This window comes from Aulostomus chinensis, chromosome 19 (genome assembly GCF_037954235.1).
Source record: "Aulostomus chinensis isolate RoL2024-O1b breed Wild chromosome 19, RoL_Achi_v1.0, whole genome shotgun sequence".
Taxonomy (NCBI): Eukaryota; Metazoa; Chordata; class Actinopteri; order Syngnathiformes; family Aulostomidae; genus Aulostomus; species Aulostomus chinensis.
In genome coordinates this window covers 1,609,578-1,636,780 of record NC_141338.1, presented here as the reverse complement: position 1 = coordinate 1,636,780, position 27,203 = coordinate 1,609,578, and the positions used below count along the sequence as shown (strand labels likewise).

Here is a 27,203-nt window from a genome sequence, read left to right as displayed (position 1 = left end):
TTCTAAACCTTTGATTGGCCTCCGGTCTTTAATCCTTCAGGAGGGGGTGGAGCCCCCACCCCCAGCCCTGCTGAGAGGTCGTTGCAAAGCTCTTAACAGGAGACCTTCAGCCAGAAGCAGAGCAGCGCCTCGACAGGTACGGTTCCTCCCTCTCTTCTCACTCAGCGTCTGTCTGAGCGTTCCAGAACTTCCAGGGTTCTAATCTGTTTGAATGGTGGAAGTCCAAATGTTTATGGATGGTAGGCGGAGCCTGTGAGGATGAGGATGAAGAGTGCTGTGGTTTTAATTATGAATTTACAGTAACGTTTAGATTTAAAGGGACAGTTTGTAGTTTGCAGGACTGAAAAAAGTCCTAAATAGTTTTGAGATGAAATCCATGATGTGTTTTCCTGCTGTGTCCTCCAGTGAGGACGAATCTGCTCTTACGTCCTGCACGTAGACTCCGAGGTAAAAGGTCACCAGTCAGGTGAGGGGAGGATGGGGGGGCCTGATCCTGATTACGTTCGCGGTAGTTCTGGTGTAATCCTGACTTGAAGACCACATGATCCCTCGTGTCCGTTGGCAGGAGAGTAGAACACTAATAAACTCAGGTGTCACAGTTTTACTGTAGTTTTCTGGAGTATTTGTACTCTTTACTCTCATTCAGAGGCTGCAGAAGCACTTTATTTATAGCGTGATTTCATTTGTGAGGAGCTTCTACAGGTCAGAGCACCAGCCGGACGTCAGACACCCCTCCCTCCTCTCTCATCGCTTCTATTATTATCATCATCCTTTATTTACTGGGACAGATCACATCAACCGTCACGTCTGCAAGAAAATGAGATTTTAGAAACTAGCTTTTATGGTGAGGGATGGAAATATAAACTGTTCTTATAAGGGTGTGATGATGCTGAGAGTTTAATAACTTTAAAACACTTGAACTAGTTAGCAAGGATGCTAACTACTGTTATTGTTAGGCTCTCTCTCTCTCTCTCTATATATATATATGTATGTGTATTTGTAAAAACATACATATGTATTTATGTATGTACATGTGTATGTATGCATTTATGTATGTATAAACATGAATGAAAGCATTCATTTATGTGTATATAAGTATGTATATATGTATGTATAAATGTACATATGTATACATATGCATCTATATGAATGTGTGTATATAAATACATGTGTATACATATAGATATAAATGAACATACATATATACATACAGACATGTTTACATATATGCATACATACACATATGGTATATACATACATACACATATATGCATGTGCATACATACATATATACATAGATATACATATGTACATACATATACATACATATATACAATCATATACATACATAAATACATATACACATACATAAATACACACACACACACACACACACACACACACACACACACACACACATATATATATGGTGTACATACATATGTACATACATGTATATGTACGTTCTCCATGGCGTCTCCAGCCTCGGTCCGCTCTGTCACATGTGCTCAGTGTGGACCTGCTTTCATCTGTGAAGAACACAGGGCGCCAGTGTCTCCTTGCACAACGGTGGAGGTAGCGGTCCTTCTTCTGGGTTGTTGCCCTCCTACGGCCTCCTCCATGTCTCCTGATGTACAGGCCTGTCTATGGTAGCGCCTCCATGCTCTGGACGCTACGCTGACAGACACAGCAAACCCTCTTGCCACAGCTGGCATTGATGGGCCATCCTGGATGAGCCGCACTACCTGAGCCACTTGTGTGGGTTGTAGACTCTGTCTCATGCTACCACCAGAGTGAAAACACCGGCAGCATTCAAAAGAGACCAGAACATCAACCAGAAAGCATAGGAACTGAGAAGTGGTCTGTGGTCACCACCTGCAGAACCACGCCTTTATTGGGGGTGTCTTGCTACTTGCCTATAATTTCCACCTGTTGTCTGTTCCATTTGCACAGCAGAACGTGAAGTTGATTGTCAGTGTTGCTTCCTAAGTGGACAGTTTGATTTCACAGAAGTGAGACTGACTTGGAGTTACAATGTGTTGGTTAAGTGTTCCCTTTATTTTTTGAGCAGAGTACATAAAAATACATACAAACATACATATGAACATAAATATGCATACATATATACATACATATGTAGATACATGTACACATACATATGTTTACATACCTTACTATGTACATAGATACATATGTACATATATATGTACATATATATGTACATACATGTATACATACATACGTATGCATACCTACATATGTACATACATATACATACAAACATACATATGTACATACATACATATGTACATACATATGAACATAAATTTACATACATATAATTATGTACGTACATATACATACATATGTACATACATGTACATACATATATACATACATATGTACATATATACATAAACATATGTATGTATGTATACATACATACATGTGTACATAAATATAAGATTACATTTATACATACACATGTACATACATATATGTATATACATACATATGTACATACATATGCATACATATGTGCATACATGTATACATACATATGTATACATGACTACATATATACATACATACATATATAATATGTACATACATTTGTTCATACATAATACATACGTACGTACATACATATGAACATATATATACAAACATTTACATACATACATATTTAAATACATTTCCTAACAGATACATAAATATATACCACATATATAAACACACATATATACATACATGTTTATAAAATCATATGTACATACACTATACATATGTACATACATATTTATATACATATTCATACATATTTACATACATATGTATACACACCTATATATATACATATATATACAAACATATGTACATATATACATACGTATGTACATACATGTAAACATACATATGTATATACATACATATTTCATACATAATACATACATATGTACACATATACATACATATATACATACATATGAACAAATATATATGAATATAAATATGTACATACATATATACATACACACATATATACGTACATACATGTGAAAATATACAAACATATAATCCTATATACATACATACATATATAAATTCATACATATGTACATACATATGAACATACATATGTGTACATATGTATGAATTTATATATTCATGTATGTATATATGATTTTATGAATATATGTATGTTTACATTTGTGTACATATGTAGATATGTAAATATATATAGTATATATAATAGATATGTATATGTATGTACATACATATGTACACGTGTACACAATTATATACATACATATATTCATATTATCGTATATACATACTCTATACATAGATACATATAAACACATACATATGTACATACATACATGCATACATAGGTATACATACCTACATATGTACATACATATATACATACAACATATGTTCATACATATAGAACATAGAGATATACATACAAACATACATATGTACATACATATATACATACAACATATGTTCATACATATAGAACATAAATAGAGATATACATACAAACATACATATGTACATACATATACATATACAAACATATGTACATACATATATACATACAGTCATACATACATTTATACCTAAATACATTTGTATATACATAAGTACATACAAACATAAGTACATACAAACATACATATATACATACCTACATATGTACACACACATATATACATACATATGTTCATACAATCATATGTACATACATATACACACATAGGTATACACCCCATACATACAGTACATACATACATTAACATACATACAGTATGTACATAAATATGCACATACATGTATACATACATACATATGCATACCTACATATGTACCTACATATAAACATACATATATAAACATACATGTGTACATACATATGTATGTACATACATTTATACGTACATACATATCTATACATAAGTACATACAAACATATACATATATACATACATTTATATGTACTTACATATCTATACATATGTTTATACAATCATATGCACATACTCTATACAGCCCATGCCTGCGTGGGTTCTCTCCGGTACTCCAGCTTCTTCCCACCATCCAAAGACATGCAATTGGGGACGAGGCTGATTGGAGACTCTAAATTGACCGTAGGTATGAATGTGAGTGTGGATGGTTGTTTGTCTCGATGTGTTGGTCTTGTGATGGACTGGCGACCTGTCCAGGGTGAACCTCGCCTCTCGGACGTAGACGCTGGGATAGGCTCCACCCCCCCGCGAACCTTAATAGGAATAAGTGGAAGACAATGGATGGATGGATGGATGGATGGATGGACATACATACCTACATATGTACACACACACACACACACACACACACACATACACACATACGTTCATACAATCATATTTACATACTATATACATACATATGTATATACATATATACATACATACATACATACATATAAACATACATACATACATACAATCAAAAATATATGCATACATACACATGTACATATATACATACATATACATATGTATATACATATATACATGCATATATACATGTGTATGTACGTATATACATACATATATAAATCGTATGCATGTATACATGTATACATACATACATACATACATGTATGTATACATGTATACATACATACATGTATACATACATATGATATATATCGTATGTATATATGTATACATATACATACGATTTATATATATCGTATATATACATGTATACATACATACTATATATATCGTATGTATATACACATGTATACATACATACAATCTATATATATCATATATATACATGTATACATACATACGATCCATATATATCGTATGTATATATATGTATACATACATACAATCTATATATAGAACGTATGTGTATGTATATATATACATGTATACATACATACGATCTATATATAGATCGTATGTATATATATATCGTATGTATATATACACACATGTATACATACATACGATCTATATGTAAATCGTATGTATGTATGTATGTATGTATGTATATATATATATATATATATATATATATATATATATATATATATATATATATATATATATATATATATATATATATATATATACACACATATGCCTGACCTGAGGTTAACCAGAGTTTAAATGTCTAGCCCTCCACTGTGTGCTCATGCTGACAAACGCCAGCAGAGCTTGAGTGGTGTGGCAGAGGTGACCAAGTGTCCCCGAACGCTGCCATCCCAGCATGAGGGTTCTGTCTTATGACCGGTTCTGAATGTCACTGTGTTGTGAGCCAGAGAACGCTTCAGTCCTGGCGCTGGATCCTGGCACCACAACTGCTGATCTATAAATACTGTTTCCGTTGACCCAGAGAGTCCTCAAACATGGAGAGAGAGAGAGAGAGAGAGAGAGAGAGAGAGAGAGAGAGAGAGAGAGAGAGAGAGAGAGAGAGAGAGAGAGAGAGAGAGAGAGAGGGGGGAATATTGGATGAAGGTGGAAATATATTGGTGATTATTCCTCTGACGGCGCCGGGGGCTGGTGAGCCATCGTCCAGGCTGACCAGGATTAACAGGAGTAATGAAGTCCTCACAGCCTCCCTCTATATTAAGACTGTGAAGGACGGGTCGGGAGACGACCTTCTCGGCACCACCATCCCCAATCCCAGGCCTCAGCTTCAACGATCCTGGTGAACAGGCAGGCTTCAAGCTGCTACAGATCTCAGACGTTTCTCACTGAGCAACGTTTCATCTTCGGCTGTGACCTCCAGTCTTTGGGTTCATCGCTGCAGCATTAGTGGACAGGAGGGCCTTCATTCCGCGGGTGGGAGACTCTAATAATGCTAAGAAGTTAAGAGCATCTGCGGCGCTCGTCCTAAGCTTGTTACTGTCCTCAACAGGAACCTGCTGGCTCGTCCAAGCTGCAGCTCGCAGGCAGAAACACTCAAGAGGAAAACTTACATCTATCAATCAATATCTTAAATATTAAAAGCAGAGAGTGGTGCATTCAGCTCTGGTCATGTGATGAGCTGCAGAGCTGACTGAGCAACACAATGTCACGTTAATCCTAATTCATTTTGTTCAAACAATACATACTTTTTATTCCTCCGCATCTGTCGGACTTCGATACGCCACAGTATACATGCACACTCTGACCTGAACGTTTTTTCCCACTAATCGTGCTGTTATTTTTTCTTTCCTCCAGCTCATTTTCAGCTGACACAAATTTATTCAACCAGCAGAGAGATGGCGAGCTCTTTCACACGTCTGATCTCGGGCCGGAACACGGCCGCACTGTTGGCCAGTTTGGGGGCGGGTACAATGGCGGCGGGTTTCCTGCTGAGTGAAAACAGCTCTTTGGCCGCTGAAGCCAAGAAGAAGCTCTATCCTCCAAGGTGAGAGCCCGGCACTGCAGGTACGAGCTCCTGGAGTTGGTATTTAATCACCTTCATGACACGGACGGAATTATGGGGTCAGTGAGGTCTCATCAGTGGAGACACTGGACGTGAATAACTCATCCTCACAGGTGAAATATGTAAGCTAGCACCTCAATCTCCACACTCCAAACCAATAGGGGGCAGCATTTGGTGGCGGAGTAAAAGCATGATATTATAATTTTGAATATTTCCAGTTTTGAAGCACATCATTAACATTGTAAACCCTTATAACCAAGTATAAGCTGGTGCACGGAGGCACCATCGAGTGGAACATGGGAGTGAACACGAGGTCACAGCAGCGACGCTCTCAGGTTTCATCAGCACCACCTCTGACTTACTCTCCCTCTCACCGCCCTCATACGTCCATGATTTATGGCGGCTGCTTTCCAAAGGTACAACCCTGTTCAGTGAGTACTGGTGGTCCTGAGTTCAAGTCCAGTGTGGGCCTGGGTAATGCAGGGTACTGAGAGATCTAACAGGTTGCATTTACTCTCTTGACGCGTGCTGAAAAATACTATTTTGTATTGTTTTATTTTTAAATGTGCGTTAAAAGATGAGCAGATCCAGGTGAAGGCACCTCCTACAAATGTTGCATGGGGTAACACTCGTCAGTGTACATTATCTTACAACTATAACAGGATTATAAGAAAGTACAAAGTTTATTTCTCCTTAACCTTTTCAGAAATAGAACCTATAAATTTCCATTTGGTTAGGAATTTACTTCTGAGTTTGGTTCGCCACCTTGTATGGTGGAGGTAAAGTGGAGGGTTGGTTACCCACCATACATCGCTGCTACCTTAATGGCTGTCTTGTAGTCCGGAGAGACCAGAACATGGCTACGCTGACCTCCTTATTGCTTATAAGGTATAGGGTATTGGCTGAAGGGTCCTTTCACTGCCCCCCTGGAGGGAGATTGTCTTTGAATACAAGTCTGCTGGTCTGCTGTACTTGTACTACAAGTTAAGGGTGTGCAGGGTCACTGGCCTGGCAGCTTGGCTCAGACGCTCATCACTCTTCCTTCCTCTCCGGCAGCTCCGACTACCCCGACCTGCGGAAGCACAACAACTGCATGGCCTCGGCTTTGACTCCGGCCATTTATGCTAAACTGAGGGACAAGGTCACCCCCAACAACTGGACCTTGGACCAGTCCATCCAAACTGGCGTGGACAACCCCGGACACCCTTTCATCAAGACTGTGGGCTGTGTGGCTGGGGACGAGGAGAGCTATGCAGTAAGACAAAACAAGCTTCCGTCTCAGACTCCTAAAACCCAATCAGCGCATTCTAAAGCAATGATTTTCCCCTCCAGGTGTTTGCTGAGCTCTTCGACCCAGTCATCAAAGACCGGCACAATGGCTACGACCCAAGAACCATGATGCACCCCACTGACCTGGATGCCTCCAAGGTGTTAACACCATAACGCCACTCCATCATCACTCCACCCACTTCTCTTCCAGCGTGTATACAACTATATTTTCCTTCTCCTGTCTCTTCCCTCCGTGCCCTCCAGCTCACCAACGCCATGTTTGATGAGAAATACGTTCTGTCGTCCCGTGTCCGCACTGGTCGCAGTATCCGTGGGCTGAGTCTCCCCCCGGCCTGCACGAGGGCGGAGCGCCGTGAGGTGGAGCGGGTGGTCGTGACAGCCCTGGCTGGCCTGCAGGGCGACCTGGCTGGGCGCTACTACAGCCTGGGCGAGATGACAGAGAAGGAGCAGCAGCAGCTCATTGACGTGAGTTAGAGACCAGACGGAGTGTTTCCCTTCCACCTCACTGACAGGAGCATTTAAACAACATTTAAAGGAACTTTTTTGGGACTTTGCTCATTGGAGCGGAGATCAACGCTCGGTCGCTTAGCACAAAGAATGATGGATGATGGAAGTGTTAGCATAGCTCTGTCAAAGTCATCAAATAGTCTTTGCCTGCATTTATAGACAAAAATCAAATTTGAAAAAACTTAATACAAGTTTAAAGCACTCATAATTATAACATTGCAGCCTCTGCTGGTTTGATTTTGTTTATTAAGTTCAGCTCCTCTTTCAAACTTCAGAGCAGCAATTCAAAACCCCTGGAATGCCAACCTAACGCCAGATTTAACCTCCAGGTTGTCTTTTATTGTCCCCGCACACGTGTTTGTTAACAACGTCCAGATCCGTCCCACAGATACCTGAGGTGGCCTGTTATTGACCTTTGTGCTCTGATCCATTCACGCTACGCCACATCAGGATCACTTCCTGTTCGACAAGCCTGTGTCTCCATTACTCACATCGGCCTTCATGGCCCGCGACTGGCCTGATGCCAGAGGGATCTGGTAAGGCCGACCCCGTTCAGTAAAGTCCCTCCCCAAAGACAGGAACGGAAAATTAGGAAAGGATTGATTTGGACCCACCCTCCCTCCTCTAGTTTTAGACTCTCAGTCCTCCTGGAGCTGTATTCTGTTCTCGGTTTCACCCCATGAATACTCACCAAACAACAGCAAAGTCCTTCTGCTCCTCTTTGACATCCTCCTGCATGTTTTCTTCTCCCTGTCTCCACCTCCTGGTACCCTCAAACCTTTAGGACCACTTCTTGTTTGACAAGCCCGTCTCTCCACTCTTGACTTGTGCCTTTATGGCCCGAGACTGGCCAGACGCCAGGGGCATCTGGTAGGGTCCATTCATCTCTCCTGCATGTCTGCTGTGACCTTACAAATTTGACATCAGTTTTATATCTAAATGTTCCCGTTTCCACACCCTCCAAAGTCTTACACATGGTGGGCCTGGGGATGCATGTGTGAGAACACACAAATGTGCTCTGGAGCATGAGAGTCAGCCGCGGCGATGAAAGTGTTGTTTCCCCTCTAGAGCTCTTTAGTCAAGTCTCAATTTTGCTCTCGACAGGCACAACAATGAGAAGACCTTCCTGATCTGGGTGAATGAGGAGGACCACACCAGAGTCATCTCCATGGAGAAGGGAGGCAACATGAAGAGAGTGTTTGAAAGATTCTGCAGAGGTCTCAAGCAGGTACAGTGAAGCATTAACATTAGCGTGTCTTTGCTAGCTTGAGAGAGAAATTGTGTCAACACTGGAGTTATTGCCAAGATTGTAAAAAGATACTGGTGAGGTTTCTATTCCAAAGTCAGGGGTAGCGAATTGTTCCATTGTTTACCAACGCAGTGGTCGCCATGTTTGTTGGGCATCTCTACAGACACAATTAGGCAGATGAGGGTGTCTTTGTTGCTGCACTCGTGTCACCTCTGGTTGGTCAGTGCCTGTTTGGTGTGTGTGTGTGTGTGGGGGGGTGGCTGATGCTTCGTCACGTCCAGGGCAACTCTCCACTGTCAGGTCAAAAGAAGCGGTTGGTGATTCTACATGTGTCATGGGACACGTGGCAGACGGGGAGGAAGCAAAACTGGGACAGCTTGGGAATATGCTGGAACTACACAACACAATCTGACATGTTCTTCATGACGATGGTCATATTGTGTCCCGTAGGTGGAGCATCTGATCCTGGAGAGGGGCTGGGAGTTCATGTGGAGTGAGCGTCTGGGCTACATCCTCACATGTCCCTCTAACCTGGGCACCGGCCTCCGAGCAGGTGTACATGTTCGCCTGCCGAATCTCAGCAAGGTAACACACACACACACACACACACACACACACACACACACACACAAGATATTACCAACCTGTTAGCAAGGAACAGTTGTCAGGACTTGCAGAAGGAAAACTGGTCATCAAAAAACACCTCCAGACCTCCAGGTCTGTCTGGAGCTTTACGCTGCCAAGTTCACATTTGTTTGTGGTTTCATTATCGTCAACCAAGGCCAACAATGAGCTTCTCTTAAAAAAATATCCAAGATAAATAGTTACTGATATGAATACTCTTGCAGGATCCACGTTTCTCCAAAATCCTTGACAACTTGCGGCTGCAGAAAAGAGGCACGGGAGGTGTGGACACAGCTGCGACCGGAGACACCTTTGACATCTCCAACAACGACCGTCTGGGCAAATCCGAGGTGAGGGTCAACCGCTCTCGATCGTCTCGTTCAGTCAACCGAAGTCAACTATTCCAGAGCAGAGACGAACGTCTGGTTGTGTTCAGGTGGAGCTGGTGCAGCTGCTGGTCGACGGAGTCAACTACCTGATCGAGTGTGAGAAGAAGCTGGAGAAGGGCCAAGACATCAAGGTCCCATCTCCCATCACTCAGTTTAGGAAATAAATCACGACTGTGTTTATAGAAAGATGATCTGCAGTTAGGGGACAGTTCTACCTCAAGTTAAGGTCTTCAGCGTAACCCCCACTTCAATAAAGCCAATGATCTTAAACATGGAGAACGTGTTCAGCCTTGCTGGTTCTGACTTCTTCCTCTTTCTCATCAAAGCAGCAAATAAATTTAGACTTTAAAGGAAAACGTAGCGAGTCGTGACAGGTGCCTTCGAACCTTCGGCAATACTTGGCGTGTCAAAGCTGGAAAAAAAACAGGAAGTTGCATTTTTTGTAATTAAGACATACAAGTGACGTCTTACCGCAAACAAAAGATCAAAATATAGATGACGAATGCATTTAAACTCCCTTGATTTATTTCTAGCAGTGTAATCACAGTGCAAATACATTCACATTTAGGGCCCTCGAGCCTCTTCAGTGCAAAGACAAAGCACACAGGGTGAAATCATGTGGCGCGTTCCTGTGTGATGTCCCTCGATTCCCTACAATTAGAAAACGTTCAACACAGGTCCAAAACTATTAAAGCACTTCCTCTATCTTACACTCTAAAATGCTCTTTACAAATTTTATTTTTTATATTCAATGTAAAATGTTGCAACAGACAAACAAACATCAGGATTTAAAACAAAAAGCAAAGTACTTTAAATCTAAGGCACAAATTTGGGGATAATACTTTGACACAGCAAATGGTGATTTTAAGAAGGACGAAAAAGAAATATCATGGGCTTCACTTTCAAGTACATTTAAGAAATCAAAGCTAAACTGAGCACAAGTTGACTTCAAAGGAACTAAATGACATTTTGGAAAATCCTGCCAAAAGTCAAAGGCCACTCACGTCTATAAATGCAAATGTTTCGCAGGTAGCAGCTAGCTTAGCATGAAAACAAGAAACTAGCAGCTTGAAGGTAAAAGACCAGGGAGGAAGCACTTATAAAAGCTGAAGTTTCAGGAGGGTTGAGTTTAGCTCGAGGCTGAACATTTATATCCTGCATTGACTGCTAGCTAGCTAACAGCTAGTGTACAGTCAGTGGCCCGGCTGCTTCTGGTGAATAAACAGTCAACGTAAAACAGTTAAATGGTCAAATTAGGCAAAAATTTGATTCCTTTTTTTAATTGGTGGGATTAATAGGTGGATTTTGCAGATTTTTTCTAGCTAGCCAGGGTAGCAGTTTCCTGTTTTTCTGCTAAGCTAAGCTAAGCTAACCACAGGGATCAGTGACAGACAGCGTATCAGACAGCGAAGGCTAATGGTCTGTAATCTTTTGGGACTCCTGCAAATAAAAAAGTTGTAAACAAACTACAGAACGTGATAGTAACCCATGACGACAAGGAAAAAGGAATGTGAAGTTTTATCCTAGCCACGTCAGAATATGAATACAAATGAGATAAACTGATTAAATGAACATCGCTTATGGGATTTTAACGTTACTGATCATACAAGCGACAAAATGATCACACAAATATGACAATGTACATTTGGCAACGCTGTGGTGCCAGGCAACCTTTGGTTGATAGAGTCAATGTTTAGCAAATACTGGCAACATTTTCTGTCATACTTACAATGTTCAGATTGAACTTTGAACCCCCAACATCGTAAAACCAGAGTTTTATAGTGCATTTGTATGCAGAAACACTCCGAGCTCACAAGGCAGACATGTTTTATAAGCCCCTAAACAGGTGATATCCTTATTCATCGATGTCACAGTCAGCTAAGCTCTTGAGCTAATAACGTTAGCATTGTTCTATTCAACCGTGTCAGTGTTACAGTGAGCCAGCATGTGTAACACCGTGACCCTCAAACTGAAGCAGCTAAATGGAATCCAGCCATAATTCCATGTTTCATTTTCGCCTTTGCTTCTCTGGGACGGTCAGTCGAACCAACGTCACCTCCCACTGTGCGTTTGTGCGTGAATGCCTTTGGTGTGCGGCAGCATTCCGAAGTGTGTGGAACTATTTTTGTGTCTTTATGGTGCAATCAACAGACCAAACTAGCAATCACCTCAATAATCTGCTGGCAAAACTGTCAACACTGCAATGATTCCTGCATTACATTTTTAAAGGTTGTGTGTTAGGAATTGCAACCTAAGAGTTTAAAAAGTTAAAGTATACTGCTTGATGTTTGCACTGGTTCCCACCAGGTGGCGCTATTTTTGCTTGTTTGGCTTGTGAAGCAGTACATGATATTTCAACTCGGTGTGTGTGTGAGTGGCTACTGTAAGATTAAAAAAAGGATTCTGGTATCGCGGTATCACAACAAAACCCTGGCATTTAGAGAGGTTACAACTCTGAATTTTAATTAACATTCAGCATTTACGATCCCAACTGATGTTGCTTAAAAAAAATTAACTCAGCGAAGGTGGAAAATCATGTTAACTTGGAAAAGTTCATCTCTCGAGCCGAAAAATGGATAAATCCCAAACTTTTCTTAGGGAAGCAAAAAAAAGAGTCATGCTCCGTGCCATCAGGACCGGCCTACAGAGACGCGTCTGACATCTGTCAAACGCGACTAAATGTGAATTCACAAAGAAAGAAATCTCTGTGCCTCTTCCTGTTGTTTTATCCTTTATTCTTGATTGGATGGTTTTAGATGTGTGTGTGTTTTTAAATGTGCTCTGTACGGCAACCTTGAGTGCCAAGAAAGGCGCCTTGGAATAACATTTTTTTGTCCTTATTATCATTGTTGTCATTGTTGTCATTGTTGTTGTTGTTGTCATAAAGAAAAGTTTCGGATCCGCAAACAAAATCTTTTGAATTTCAAAAAAAGTTTTAGATTTGCCAACTAAACATCTCTTTGTTGATAATTTTGCTCTCAAATCATTTTTATGACTCACAACACTTTGATTGCACGATAAAACACTGACGTACCTCCACAGAGGTGTGTGAGGCGTGTGTGAGGCGTGTGTGAGGCGTGTGTGAGGCGTGTACTCGGCGTTGGCGCCACCTCCTCATTTGATGTTGCGGCAGCTGTCGGCCACGCAGGACTGGAGCTTGATGAGCAGCTGGTTCATGGCCTGCAGCACGGCGGGGTCCACCTTCTTCACGATGTTCTCCAGCTGGTGGGGGTCTGAGGTCAGGTTATACACCTCCACAAACGACTGGGGGACACAAAAGAGGAAACCTCAACACCGAGCGGCAACGGATCGAAAAGTTGACCAAAAGTTTAAAAGCACCAACAAATCAGAACTGTAGCTCGCTCCTTCGCCTCTAAGAGCTCCGTTTTCTAAAACTGGAAAAGTAAAAGTTTTGAGGGTCGGTATTGTAGTAGACTGAGCCCTGCTGTACCTCGCTGTCTGCAAACTCGCAGTATTGTAGGTTTTGCTTGCCGTCGAGGGTCCTGACGCAGGCGTAGGTGTTGTTGTAGGCGTCCTCACACACACAGTCTGGGAAGCAATGCTGATGAAAAGAAGCAATGAGCGGAAACGGTTGAATTCGATTTTGCCGACAGCGATCAAGAGACGGTTATCCAGTCCTGCTCTGTGAGTGAATGTGTCACATTCTCCCTCCGTGGGTGCACACTTCCTTCAGTCTGTTCACATTGTGGCTAGAATACAAACTGGATTTCTTTCTGATAATGTCGACGTCAGGAAAAACCTCCCATCGACGTGTCACAAACATCCAGTTCTGTGCGTCTGAGCTTCCACTCTATGAATCCAAGTCTGTTGTGTGAAAATGGTAAAGTTTGGTAGTCCGGGGCCAAACAGTCAGTCTGATCGAGGTCGAGCAATGGAGCCACGTTTGACCGCCCACCTGACGCGGCTCAACCGCGAAACTTGAAATGCTGGAATTGGCAAAAGCAAAGTTTCGGGTTTGCTTGAAAACTTTTTTAATGGTGAAATCATTTGACGAGCAGCAAACCATCTCCATGATTTCCCAGTCAACAGCCGTGGCTTCAGTTTGTTCTGATTACAAACCCTTTTTTCCTCATGACTGCGCGATAAAGATGAAGTAAAACATGAGAATGAATTAAAGCCTGGACGTTAACTGGTTAACTGGGTCGTGTGGTTCCTACTCACAGCCAGTCCAGGTCCCAGCTGGGGGCAGGAGGGGTCTTCTGTTGAGTGTCCCTCTCCAGTGTATTCAACAAGGAAAAAGGGACGAGCGGAACTGTTCCGCAGCGACGGCGCCTGACAGCAGGACATTCATGTGTTAGTCAAGATCGAGGGAAAAGCAACACTTGGGAACAGGTTCGTTTTTGAGTGTCAGCTGACCATCTGAGGGAGGAAGGACTGTCCGTCCATGTTGACCGCAGACACGTTGATGCCAGATATGTCCAGAATGGTGGGAGCCAGGTCGATGTTTAACACCGGAGCCTGCAGGAGACACAGAGCCATGAGGACAAACACCGAAGGTCATCAGAAGCGTTTGTGTGTAAGCCGACGGCTCGTGACCTGCAGCGTCAGGTTGGGCATGATGCCAGGACCGCGGACCATGAGGGGGACTCTGATGTCAAACTCATACAGCTGCCTCTTATCGATGGGCAGAGAGAACTGACCTGTTGGGGTGGGGGGGGCGTTAGACAGGAAGTGCAGCGTATGACATCATCCAAGTGGAAGGCTCAGACCTGTGTGGTAACCATTGTCGGAGGTGTAGAAGACGTAGGTGTTGTCCAGTTCCTTTATACTGTCCAGTTTCTTCACCAGCTTCTCCACCATGTCGTCCACTGACAGGAGCGTCTGCCACCTGCAGCCCAGACAGAAGCCCACAGTGGGGGTCACCAGACCGCACAGACCCCCGACAAATCAGTGCGAGCAAGCTAGCAGGCTAGTCAGCTCAATTCATTCAGCGGCCAAAGTTGCCTCTTCCTAAAAGAGAACTTTGGACAGTGACCAGGATGATCCTTCACACCGCAGCTGAGCTCTTAAGATCCCCGACCACAGTGCAAATCTGTGGATTCACGAAGCAGCACACAACCTGCATTTACGGACAACGTTGTAGATTCAGAAACAAAAACTTTGGATCATAAAGAAAACGTGTTCACTCCACCAGCTTGTTGAAGAACAAATGACGGAAATGATCAAAATCAGTAGAACGTGGAAGTTGGTCACAAACGAAAGTTTTAGATTTGTGAAGAAAAATTTGGGGAATTTGCAATTCACAAACAAAAGTTTAATTTTGTAATGAAAACTTGCTGTTTCGGTTCACCGCTGCTAGCTTGTTGAGGGTGACACCAGGCTCATTCGTTCAATAAAAGAGGAAGGTTCTGCAGTGGTACCTCCTCCTGAAGGCGTCGTCCAGGAAGGTGAGCGAGCTGTTGGGCATGGGGTTGATGGGCTGGCGCAGCAGCCAGTGTTTGCCCTGAAACACACAGCAACACGTAAATTACAATGAACTGGAAATAACAAACTTCAAATAAAGCTTAGGGTAGAGAAGGACCTCAGTCTAAGGAGGTGCCTGTAACTCTCTTTTACTGTAGGACAGGAGAGGTGGCAGCAGCAACGCTAGCATGACTCATTGGCTACATTAGCATGCACACAAATATTCCAGTATTTCCCCCGAAAACTACAAATACCAAATCTACATGGTCGGGGTTTTGGAATTTGGCCTTTGGACGTGTATTCAGAACATGAGTCTTGAGTCTGGGTTTTGCATCAGTTGGTGACCTCGTGAGAAACGGCCTCTTCCCTGTTCACAGTCAGGTGCATAAAAGTGCTAGCCTAACGTTAGCATGCCGAGTGCTAACAAGTAATATAACTGATCTAACTTCCTGTAGTACATTAAATTTTTTTACTGATGATTAAACATTTCATAACAAAGTCAAGAAACAGAAGAATGACACCTCAACACTTCGCTGCCATAAACGCACAGGAGGAGAAGTTGTGAATCTGTGAATACTCGATGTCCTCTCGGACGTACCGTCCCAGGCTTGTCAAAGCTGCCGTCTCTGGGGGCTTTCACATCAGCAAACTCTTTCTGGTACTGAGGCGCCGCCGTCCAGGGGGAGTGAGGCGCTGGCGGTGACAGCATCAGGAAGAACGGGTGCTGAGGGCTGCGGTTATCCAGGAAGTTTAGAGACCTGTTTGTCTGCGAGGGAGACGGAGAAGGACACAACAACCTGTGATGTCATCAAAGTGTAGACAGGGTTGACCTCCCCTGCAATAACAAATCCCAGACGTGGGCTTGAGTTTGACCCACGTAACTGGGAACATACTTCATGAACTGGGCAACAGCTGTTGTCCCAGTATACAAGAACCAGAGAAGAACGGATTCATTGATGGAAGTTCAGTGACCTTTTACATCCCAAACTGAAAAAGTTCACCAGCGGCGTGAGTGACCAACGATGGACTTCAAACCAAACCGAATCAAGGTCTTTATGGATAATCGATACGGCTGCATTAAGAAAACGTGGATTATGCTGGACGATGCACCTTGATTTGTATCTGGATGCAGGTAAAGGTATTAAATTTGCCTTCAACACAGCCGTCAGAGTTCAGGCGGTGTCTGTCTGGGTTAAGGTCACCTGAGCTGAAACTGAACCTGGACTCAATAAAACCAGCGTGTTTCATGTCTGGTTCATGGTCTCATCATGTTGTTGATGATTGACTTCACACTGCTGACTGGCCGACAAAGACGTACCAAGACATTTTCTTCTTCTTCTTCTTTTTTTTTTTTAGCACCAGCTGATCTCCATCATGGGTTCTTACAGAAATGCACGTAAACGTGGCTACGCACTCGACAACCACTTACGATGAAGTCAGTGAGGTAGTCCGTGTCGTAAACGTCTCCGTGCTTCTCTTCTTTGCCGTTGACTGACAGTGTGTAGTTGTAGTACTGAGAGTTTCCCACCTGTGACAACATAGTGTTAACCAAATACTTGGGGAGTAGTACCTGTGTGTGCGTTCATGTGTGCTGGAGGGAGACTCACCAAAGCGAACCACTGGTCCCAGCCAGGCGGGACATGGCCGACATCTCCTGACTCTTTTTTACCGTACTGACGACAGAAATATCAGTTAGTCATTGGCTGCCACAAACAAATATTTATTTTGAAGAAAAGGGAAGAGAGTCATGCGCTCTGGGGCTCTATATCCATTTAACATTTCAAACTTAAACTTGGGTCAACAGAACCAAAGGTTTGTTGAGGACTAGAAGAGCGACTGCTGCTACTGATGATGAGGAGGAGGAGGATTCCTGCTGGACACACCAGCACCCTGGACCTGAGCTAGCTGATGCTAACACTTCCACCCACTACCAGCCACTGGGCTAAGCTAACTAGCCTGGACCTGAGCTAGCTGATGCTAACACTTCCCACCCACTACCAGTCATTGGGCTAAGCTAACTAGCCTGGACCTGAGCTAGCTGATGCTAACACTTCCCACCCACTATCAGCCACTGGGCTAAGCTAACTAGCCTGGACCTGAGCTAGCTGATGCTAACACTTCCATCCACTACCAGCCATTGGTCTAAGCTAACTAGCCTGGACCTGAGCTAGCTGATGCTAACACTTCCAACCCACTACCAGCCATTGGGCTAAGCTAACTAGCCTGGACCTGAGCTAGCTGATGCTAACACTTCCCACCCACTATCAGCCACTGGGCTAAGCTAACTAGCCTGGACCTGAGCTAGCTGATGCTAACACTTCCCACCCACTACCAGCCATTGCGCTAAGCTAACTAGCCTGGGCTCAGGTCCCTGATGTAACACAGAGACCAGAAAGTCTCTTTCTCGTTTACCTCAAAAAGTCGGCACATCCATTCAACAACTCTTCACCCACTACGTTAAAAGATTGCAGCAGTGACAGTCAGCTGATCCATCGATCACATGTCAAGAAACAAGAAGTGCTGAACCGGTTGGAGCTCGAGCCAACAAAAACCACTGAACTTCATTTTTAATCAATGCTGATTCAAACGTCACAAACCCAGAATGCGGACTGAAAGGATCTGAGCTCATAAAGCGCTCCAACCTGGTTGAGATATTTCCCAGCGAAGAACGTCTGGTACTTCTGCTTGCTGAGGTAGAAGGGGAAGGCCTGCGACTCGGGGCCTTTCTGCCACAGAGGGCTGGAACAGTTCCCTGACAGCGAGTTGTTCCTCACTTGGTGGTTGTGGGGGTACTGACCCGTCAGGATGCTGCTCCTGCTGGGGCAGCACAGCGGCGTGACGGTGTACTGAAGGACAACAACAACAAAAAAGGGGAAGAGGAGAGAAAGAGCATGACAAGCGTTTCAACACTGTAAAGGAGCGGTGGTGAAGGAAGTACCCCGTCCAGAAATAGAGTTACAGCCTGATGCAACCACAGAATCATCATCAGGAAATACACCGAAAAACTTCATTAACTGGACTTCCTGTTTGTGTCTGCACGGCCATCTTTGTCAGGACCAGTTTGCATCCTTGGAATGTGGAGGTTCTCTACTGTGTAGGAGCGTATTTGACATGATAATCATCCTTTCGTCGATACCGGACCAACAAAAGAGTATTTTACCTTTCAAGTACTCACTAACAGGAGTCTTGATCTCACAAAGATGTGTTTTCCCCTCCTGTTTCACTTCTATGTTGCTCCAGAATGCAGAAAGAGCCAGCCACGTATATTTAGCGTGACGCTAACAGACACTTGACGGCTAACAACAGCTAAACAGTCCAGAAATGTCCTTGCTTCTAACAGACTTTCAGGTGAAGTATCGCTTCAGGTAAATCTTCATTCCTCCGACCACCGCTAAGTAAAAATACTCACCGCATTCACAAAAGTTGCTCCTGCGTCTCCGATTAACATTTTTGTTTTCTTCATTGGTGTCTGGTGGAAGAGGAGAGAAACCAAGTGACACATCTCCAAAATGACAAACTCCCAGCAAACTACACTGCAGTTTTTTTTTACATGCCTCACCTCTTCTAATGCTAACTTCCTGTTGGACTACAAACACGCCTCATCTCTTCTAATGCTAACTTCCAGTTGGACTACAAACACACCTCATCTCTTCCATGTTAACTTCCTTTTGGACTACAAACATACCTCATCTCTTCCACGTTAACTTCCTGTTGGACTACAAGCACACCTCATCTCTTCCACATTAACTTCCTGTTGGACTACAAGCATACCTCATCTCTTCCATGTTAACTTCCTGTTGGACTACAAGCATACCTCATCTCTTCCATGTTAACTTCCTGTTGGACTACAGAAAATCTTATTTTGCATGGATGATAAAAGTGACACATCATCATCGTCAGCTGATATTTCGGTCTTGATATGTGTAGTCCACGATGACGTAACAGTGTCATCTACAGGTTTGTCCACAGTTTAGGAAGTAAAAATTCACCAAGTTAACATTTTTTTAGCCGTATATGAATAACACGTAAGCACGGAGCTGTGACCAGGGCTCAGGCTCCTGATCCTCCTCCTCCTGAGAGGAGGAGACGCTCCATCCATCAGTTTCTACCATCTATGACTGCAACCCACTGAAACTGCAGATGAGGGGAGATAAACGCCACAGTGACATTCAGCAGCAACACATCCAGGAAACAAACCAGCTCCATCAATAGCGCGCTCTTTGCATTATCATAAGAATATCAATGACGTGACGTGGGCAAAGTTGACACGGAGTAACAGATGTGAGGCAGTGGGACGGACACGTCCAGCTTCTCCTCCATGTCACATGGACAATAACCGGGAGGTGTCACTCACCAGGCCCCCCAGCTGGACATCCTGGTCGTCGGCGAGGATGAGGAGGATGTTGCTCGGTTTGCCACCGTCCGCGCACCTGACGCAGCAGGTGAGCAGCGCCGAGAGCAGGGCGACAGCGACGGCTGTGAGGCGGCCCCTCCGCCGGCGGTGAGGGGCTCCGCTCGTCGGGCCCGTCATCACACCTCCACGGCTCCGGGCCAGCTTCAGGCCCAGGTTCGAGCGAGGTTCTTGTGGGGTTCTACTTCCTGCTGGGGGGTGTGTGTCGCGTCTGACCCACGGCGTGACTGAGCTGCGAAGTTTGAGGAAGCGAAGTGGGTGAAGTCACATGATCGGGGGGGCGGGGACAGGCCGAGGACACACTGTCCAACACAACACAACAACTACTTACTCAACATTTACACAACCAGCTGGTAAAGTGAACACAATTTTACACACACACACACACACACACACACACACACACACACACACACACAAAACACCATATTGATCATATCTAATGATCAGATCAGATAAGTTTCATTTCTATCAATTGTTTTATATTTACGATACAATCCGCAATTTACTGCATCATATGTATTATATTTAAACAATATGAAGTAATACACAGATATTTAAGGGCTAAGAGGTAATTTCAATGTATTTGTAGTACTGCCTGCCATCCTAGGTACCACAGGCTGTTCTAGCTGAAGTTTCATTTCATCTTTTTAGAGTCGCTTTCAGGCTGAATCGCTGGTTTCCTCGTGGAAATAGAAACCTATCACAGAACTGGACGATTGTCGTGAAGCGTTGGTGCACCAGGGGGCGCTGTGGCGCTCCGTCGTCGGCTGGAAGCCGAGGAAGAAGAGGAGGAAGCCGAGTAGGTAAACACGAGAGTCAGCAGCATCACGACCCCCCAGGCGCGCCGGTGTCGCGGCCATCTATTTGAACATGAATGTATTTCATTCTCCGGTGTAGAACAGGAGCTGTCGCTTTCGCGGGCTTTGACTTTCTCAACCCCGCGGACTGAACCATGGTGCCGCTGAAGCGGAGGAAGCTCGCCCCCTCCACCTCACCTGCCGCCGGGGTCGCCGAGGCTGGCAGCAGCGGTGAGGGAGGCTCCAAGTTTCCGCAGGTGATTTTATTCTTGCTGGAGAGAAAGATGGGATCCAGTCGAAGAGCCTTCCTGTCCGGACTGGGTCGAACTAAAGGGTTCCTGGTCACTGAGACCTTCAGGTGAGTCGTTCCTCACCCAGCCACATTTTCAGATCGTTTATTTCCCCCCTGTTTTACGAAGACTTTACGTCCATCAACCGACAAGAAACACAAAAATGCAACAAATCCTAAACTGAAGAGAGCAGTTGTGTTAAAACCTGGGAAAGTCAGTATAAATAGGAACTTCCAGGCATGGAAAAGTTCTGGGAAAATCATAACAGAACCAGAAAATACTGGAATAGTTTTATTTTTTTGTTCCCTAAATATCTAATGACTAGAGTATATGTGGTTATCTTGAGGAAAAAAAAGATAAATACTTATTTGGGTTCACACCGATGTATTAAAGGCGCCTACAGAACCTGAGGTGGGTTCCTGTCTGTTCTCCAGGATCCAGTGACTCTCTAATGACAGCCGAGGACGAGTGGTGGTACCACGGCTCCTGTCTGAGATTGCAAACAAAGATTTTGAGCAGTGGTGTCATAACTATGACCTCACTGCCCAGAAATAAGAGTGGCTGTGTTTTCAGAAGCTCAGAATGAGGTAGGATGGGGGTGTGGTCTCCAGTGTAGCCACTAGATGGCACAAGATCCCACATGATTGAGTTTAGGGGTGGAGGAGCAACACACCCTCAGGTCAGAGGTCACGGGTCACTTCAGCGCCAGCAGGACGCTCGTCCCTCATCTCGTTGACTCTCACCTCTCCACAGTGAACGTGTCACACACGTCGTTTCTGAAAACAACTCTGGCGAGGAGGTCGGGGCGTGGCTCAGCTCGCAGGATGGTGGACACCGCCCAACACCTCCTCACCTCCTGGACATCAGCTGGTTCACGGAGAGTGTGCGTGCAGGACGGCCTGTTGAGGTTCTGGAGCGACACCAGCTGGTCCAGGTACTGCTCTGTACTGGTTCTGTTGCCTCCAAATGTAAAGCGTTCACACGGAGTAATCAAAGCGTGGGAACAAGTTACCTTGCTGTATTGAGGCCACAAATGATTTAACTTGGGATAACAAATTATATCTTGTGGCCTCAAAATAGCTCGTCTTTCTTTCTGTGGCCCCTCGGGGCTCCGCACCGACCTCCCCCCTTGCACCCCTCCTCCCCTCCAGCACAGCTGCATGTTCCACAGCAGCACCCTGTACATGAACACGTGCTTGATTAAGCGGTAATTAAAGTAGTAATTGTGTGAAAACTTGCCATCGTTGGGAGGAGTCACTGGGCGTATCCAGGACGACGGCGTACGGCTCATGAGTGGCCCGCGTGCCTTCACGCATGTTGCCGCCAGGTCTGACCAGGTCTTGTGTCTTCTCAGGAGCAGCCGGCCCGTGACCCCGAGGTGTTGATGTTCTCAGTAGCCAGCTATGCCTGTCAGAGACGGACCCCCCTGGACCACCAGAACGCCGTCCTCGCTGTAGGTCCCCGCTAGGTGTGAATATCATCTGAAAGCGATCTCGTCTCCCCATCACGCTTGAGTTGGTCTGATAGTGGCCGCACTGGCGTGTGCCGTCAGCCGCCCGACCCCAGTTGTTAATGTGAAGATGAGGTCACATGATTTGGTTTCCCTTTCCTCTCTCCTGCTTCTCTCCCTCCTCTTCTGGCCTCTGGAGCAGAACGAATCAATAAGAATGGACTTCCTGTCTTAGGATGCTTTGTCCCTACTGGCTGAAAAGGCCGAGCTCAACGAGGAGGAGGGGCGAAGCGTTGCCTTTTGCCGAGCCGCCGCCGTGTTGAAGGCTCTCCCCCGGCCGGTGACGGACATTACGCAGCTCCGAGGGCTGCCCTGTCTGGGGGACCACACACTGAGGGTCATCAAGGTCTGAGGAACTCTGGTGGCGTCTTCTTTTTCTTTTCTTCTTCTGCAGTGAGAGTTGCTGGAATAAGACACGTCTTTGTCGCTGTAGGAGGTTCTGGAGCACGGAGCGTCCGGCGAGGTTGAGTCCACGAGGCGGTCTGAGCGGTACAAGGTGCTGAAGGTCCGAGCATGGATGTCCTTCCCTCCCTCCTTCCATCTCATGGAAATTTTTGTTCCCATGCATGAAAGTAAACCAGACGCAACACAGAGGTCCAGTCTGCTACGATCTGTGGTCCTGATGGCGCCGCCGTAGCAACGCTCTTAAATTAAAACTGTTAAACTGCAGCGTTCGTGCCCCAACTGAGAGGAAGCTTTCTGGTGCTTTCAGCCCAGCGGCCCTGACGTGTCACCCTCACACTCATCATCATCATCATCACCCTCATCATCATCATTAATACCACTACTAATATCAATATCATCATCTCACATTTTTAGCTCAAGTGACACCAAACTTGCTTGACTGGATCTTAAGACTGTCGTGTGTGTGCGTGTGTGTGTGTGTGCGCGCGTGTGCGTGCGTGTGTGTGAGAGGCCTCTTTGAGGTCAGACACTTTGAGCTAAACTTTGTTGCTGTTGCTCTTTTTAGCAGCGTCGGGTGTGTTTCAGGTTTTGACAGGTATTTTTGGCGTCGGGGCAAAGACGGCTGAGCGCTGGTTCAGGGACGGGATCCGCTCTCTGCAGCAGCTGCAGGATTCCGGCTGTTCCCTCAACCGAGCGCAACAAGCAGGTGAGACACTACACGTGGAACGTCTTGGATCTCACTTCCTGCTGCGCGCAGGAACACACGCCCTCACCACTGGCGTTGGCAGTTTTAAGTCGCTGTATTTACCTGTGGCGGTGTGTTGAATCTTACCGCTGTTTGACCCATTTCTGAAACTCCTCCCTCGTCCTTCAGGTCTGGTCCACTACAATGACCTCAACCAGGCGGTCACCAGAGCCGAGGCCGACGCCATTGCAGAGGTTGTGGAGGAGGCGGTCCTTGCCGTGTTACCAGGCGCACAGATCACGCTGACTGGAGGATTCAGGAGGTAAAAGATGGCGAGAATGACGACACTCAGCTGACGTGGACAAGTGCAGCAGCGGGTCCGGTGGCCGGTAGTTGTAGCGCAGCCATGCGTTCCTGTCAGAGCGCTGAAGGTGCTTCGTCACCTGCAGCCGGTGTGACAGCCAGGTACGTCAGACGTTGGGTCACCAGCTGAGTAGCTACTGATCTCAGCCTCAGGCTCACCTGCTGACTCCAGGCTCTACAAGTGGAGGCACAAACCCTTGTGACTCACTATCGCCTCTCAAGGAGCAAAGTGGTATTACAAGACAAGACGGCCCAGCAGTGGCTCGGTCAGGTGTTCAAATTTTGTCCCTTCAAATCGTGCGCGTTAATTTGATTCAATCAGAACCGGAGTTATTAAAAGGTTGTTCAGAACATCACCTGGCGCAAACATCTTAAACATGAAAACTCTCTCTAGAGGGAAGCTGACAGGCCACGATGTGGACTTCCTGATTACCCACCCGGAGGAGGGCCGGGAGGAGGGGCTCCTCTCCAAGGTGGTGGCCTGGTTGGAATCACAGGTATGTTTTGATTGGCAGCGGATTCACAACAGCCTTTCGAAGATGCGGCGCCCGTTGAAGTGTTGCATCTCTCTAGGGTTTCCTGCTGTACCAGAAGACCACCAGGAACTCCTACCTGGAGTCTAACGACGGTCCTGCGCGGCCGGCCTCCAACATGGACCGCTTCGAGCGATGCTTCTCCATCTTTAAACTGGAACAGCGGGCAGAGACAGAAAATGGCGTGCAACCATGTGAAAATGTCAGGCCAGCTGGGGAAACCGGCAGCATCCACACGCAAGTCAAAGAGGAGGAAGAGGAGGAGCAAACACAAGCTGCCAGACACGGAGCGTGGCGAGCTGTGAGGGTGGACTTGGTCGTCTCGCCATTCAGCCAGTTTGCATTCGCGCTGCTGGGTTGGACAGGATCGAAGGTGGCGTTCACACCTGACCTCTGTTACCTGTCAATCATTTTCCCACTGACGAGTGTTTCCCCCTGTAGCTGTTCGAAAGAGAGCTACGGCGGTGGGCGGGACATGAGAAGGCCATGTCTCTGAGCAGCCACGCCTTATATGACAACAAACAGGTACGAATGTTTTAATGCTCGTTAAGATCAGAGCTGCCGTCGGACTCGTGGTGATGTCATTGTGTTAACGTGACAGGGGAGATACCTGCGCGCCACCACAGAGGAGGAGATATTTGCTCATCTGGATCTGGAGTTCATCCCTCCGTCAGAGAGGAACGCGTGAAGAACCTGAGCATGATGAAGGCGTGACGGAGGACGTCAGGAGGCTCCTGTCTGGACCGGTACCGGGCCGCGCCGGGAACTGTTCATCGGTCTGAGTGTTGGAAAGCTTCTGTTTCAGATTGAAAGATGATGTCATCAGGACGCAGCGACTGGTTCTCCACTACGGTCTCGTTTGGGCTTCAGCTGTCGTGACGCTTCCACCGAAGTCTCAGTGAGGAAAACACGAGTCATTAGAGGATTGTGGCGTGAACACGTCAGTTCTGAAGACGCCCCTGTGATGATGTCATCCTGCGTCAGTGTGTTGACTCAAAAAAACCATGCAAAAACTCGACTGCACCACAAAAGAAACATTCCATGTGAGCGTTTGGGCGTCGCAGCACGTGAGGCGTTCAATGTCTTCATGGCTGTTGTTCACACAGATGGAGAAGTTAGAAAAGCATGCATGAAGAGGAGTTACATGTGCAGCATGAAGCTCTGGATACATGTTCTATGTAGAGGAACACGGCTGTGTTTAACACACACACACACACACCTGTGAGCCAGTGACCTGCACCCCACAACGTCCTGACTCGTCTGACGCTGCATCAGATACCAGCTGATGTGCAGCGGCGCACAACCGAACTTCCTGCTTGCGTGTGCTTGTACTTCTGTCTTTGTGAGGACCAGTTTGCATCCTTAGTAAACATTTAAACGTGTAGGAAGGAGACTTGAAGTGTTTAACCTCCTTCTTATCGGTACTCCACCCCAAACAAAGTGTGTCTATCAGACACGTGCCAGGTGGACAGCTCACAGCTTTTAGGAAGAAGTTGCCAAAAACAAAGCAAGCAGGCCACTGGAAGTAGAAGACGCCCGAATCAGCTGCCAGACATTTGGCCATCAAACAGGAAAGAACAGCGGGGGAACGGCAGGTAGTGAAAATAGACTCAAACATGAATGAAAATCAGAGGCTCCACCTCAAACCCTGAGGGTTACGCTGATGAATGAGATCCTGACAACTACAAGGACTACTTCCCTCGTTTGTAGTACGTTTTACTAGTAGTTTGCCTTTAGGAGCAGCGTTCCAAATTAAAACTCCTCGTAAAAGAACTCTGTAGAGAATGTTGGTCTGAGTCATCATTTACATTTTAAAGATGTTTGAGAACATTTTACAACTTTAGCCAAGTCAGGACCTCAGCTGCTACAATCACAATCCGAGCACCACATTTCTAGCGGTGTGGAAACCCCAGTCTTGATCGCCATGGTGACAAATACCTGATGTTGATGTGACGCCCACAACCTCACAGTGGCAGGCTGGGAACTTCCAACATCCTCCTGTAGCCCCGCGCGGCAGGTTAGACGTTTCAGTTTAGGGAGGAAAGATGCTTGCAGAGATAGAAGAGTGTGTGTGTGTGTGTGTGTGTGTGTGTGTGTGTGTGTGTGTGTGTGTGTGCGTGTGCGTGTGTGTGTGTGCGAGAGAGCCAGCGTGTGAAGTTACAGGCGTTTCCTTCGCCTCTTCCTAACAGCCTCATTAACCTCTAAATACCAGTTTAACATCAAAGGCGGCGTCCCAGGTCACACCTCCGTCTCCTCTCACTCGTCCTCCCTCTCTGACATGC

The 27,203-nt window shown here is 45.4% G+C and overlaps 3 protein-coding genes across 5 annotated transcripts; 2 read left to right on the top strand and 1 right to left on the bottom strand.

The window, feature by feature from the left end:
- The first annotated feature begins 80 nt into the window (after positions 1-80).
- ckmt2a (creatine kinase, mitochondrial 2a (sarcomeric)) lies at positions 81-10,786 on the top strand. Of its 2 annotated transcripts, none has more exons than XM_086187778.1 (10): positions 81-136; positions 6,234-6,423; positions 7,498-7,696; positions 7,774-7,869; positions 7,975-8,196; positions 8,689-8,774; positions 9,343-9,466; positions 9,938-10,072; positions 10,336-10,461; positions 10,548-10,786. In XM_086187778.1, the coding sequence occupies exons 2-10, from the start codon at positions 6,275-6,277 to the stop codon at positions 10,662-10,664; spliced, it is 1,254 nt and encodes a 417-aa protein (XP_086043904.1). In that variant the 5' UTR covers positions 81-136; positions 6,234-6,274; the 3' UTR covers positions 10,665-10,786. The 2 variants fall into 2 exon arrangements, with proteins under 2 accessions (XP_086043904.1, XP_086043903.1); XM_086187777.1 differs by lacking the exon at positions 8,689-8,774 and adding an exon at positions 9,023-9,108 and having other exon boundaries at positions 10,548-10,785.
- Positions 10,787-11,003: 217 nt separating this feature from the next.
- On the bottom strand, positions 11,004-24,311 carry gnsb (glucosamine (N-acetyl)-6-sulfatase (Sanfilippo disease IIID), b). Its single transcript, XM_086187776.1, has 14 exons — positions 24,173-24,311; positions 20,279-20,637; positions 19,334-19,393; positions 18,567-18,770; positions 17,532-17,597; positions 17,354-17,452; positions 16,523-16,690; positions 15,882-15,964; positions 15,231-15,349; positions 15,058-15,161; positions 14,878-14,979; positions 14,683-14,793; positions 13,952-14,062; positions 11,004-13,764 (listed from the first exon to the last, which is right to left on the bottom strand). The coding sequence occupies exons 2-14, from the start codon at positions 20,453-20,455 to the stop codon at positions 13,615-13,617; spliced, it is 1,554 nt and encodes a 517-aa protein (XP_086043902.1). The 5' UTR covers positions 20,456-20,637; positions 24,173-24,311; the 3' UTR covers positions 11,004-13,614.
- On the top strand, positions 20,622-26,992 carry polm (polymerase (DNA directed), mu). Of its 2 annotated transcripts, none has more exons than XM_086187774.1 (13): positions 20,622-20,688; positions 20,990-21,137; positions 21,236-21,493; positions 22,179-22,359; positions 22,780-22,878; positions 23,111-23,281; positions 23,369-23,440; positions 23,926-24,046; positions 24,215-24,347; positions 24,783-24,885; positions 24,962-25,294; positions 25,363-25,446; positions 25,523-26,992. In XM_086187774.1, exons 3-13 carry the CDS (start codon positions 21,291-21,293, stop codon positions 25,607-25,609), a joined length of 1,587 nt encoding a protein of 528 aa, XP_086043900.1. In that variant the 5' UTR covers positions 20,622-20,688; positions 20,990-21,137; positions 21,236-21,290; the 3' UTR covers positions 25,610-26,992. The 2 variants fall into 2 exon arrangements, with proteins under 2 accessions (XP_086043900.1, XP_086043901.1); XM_086187775.1 differs by having other exon boundaries at positions 20,990-21,141.
- Positions 26,993-27,203: the final 211 nt, after the last annotated feature.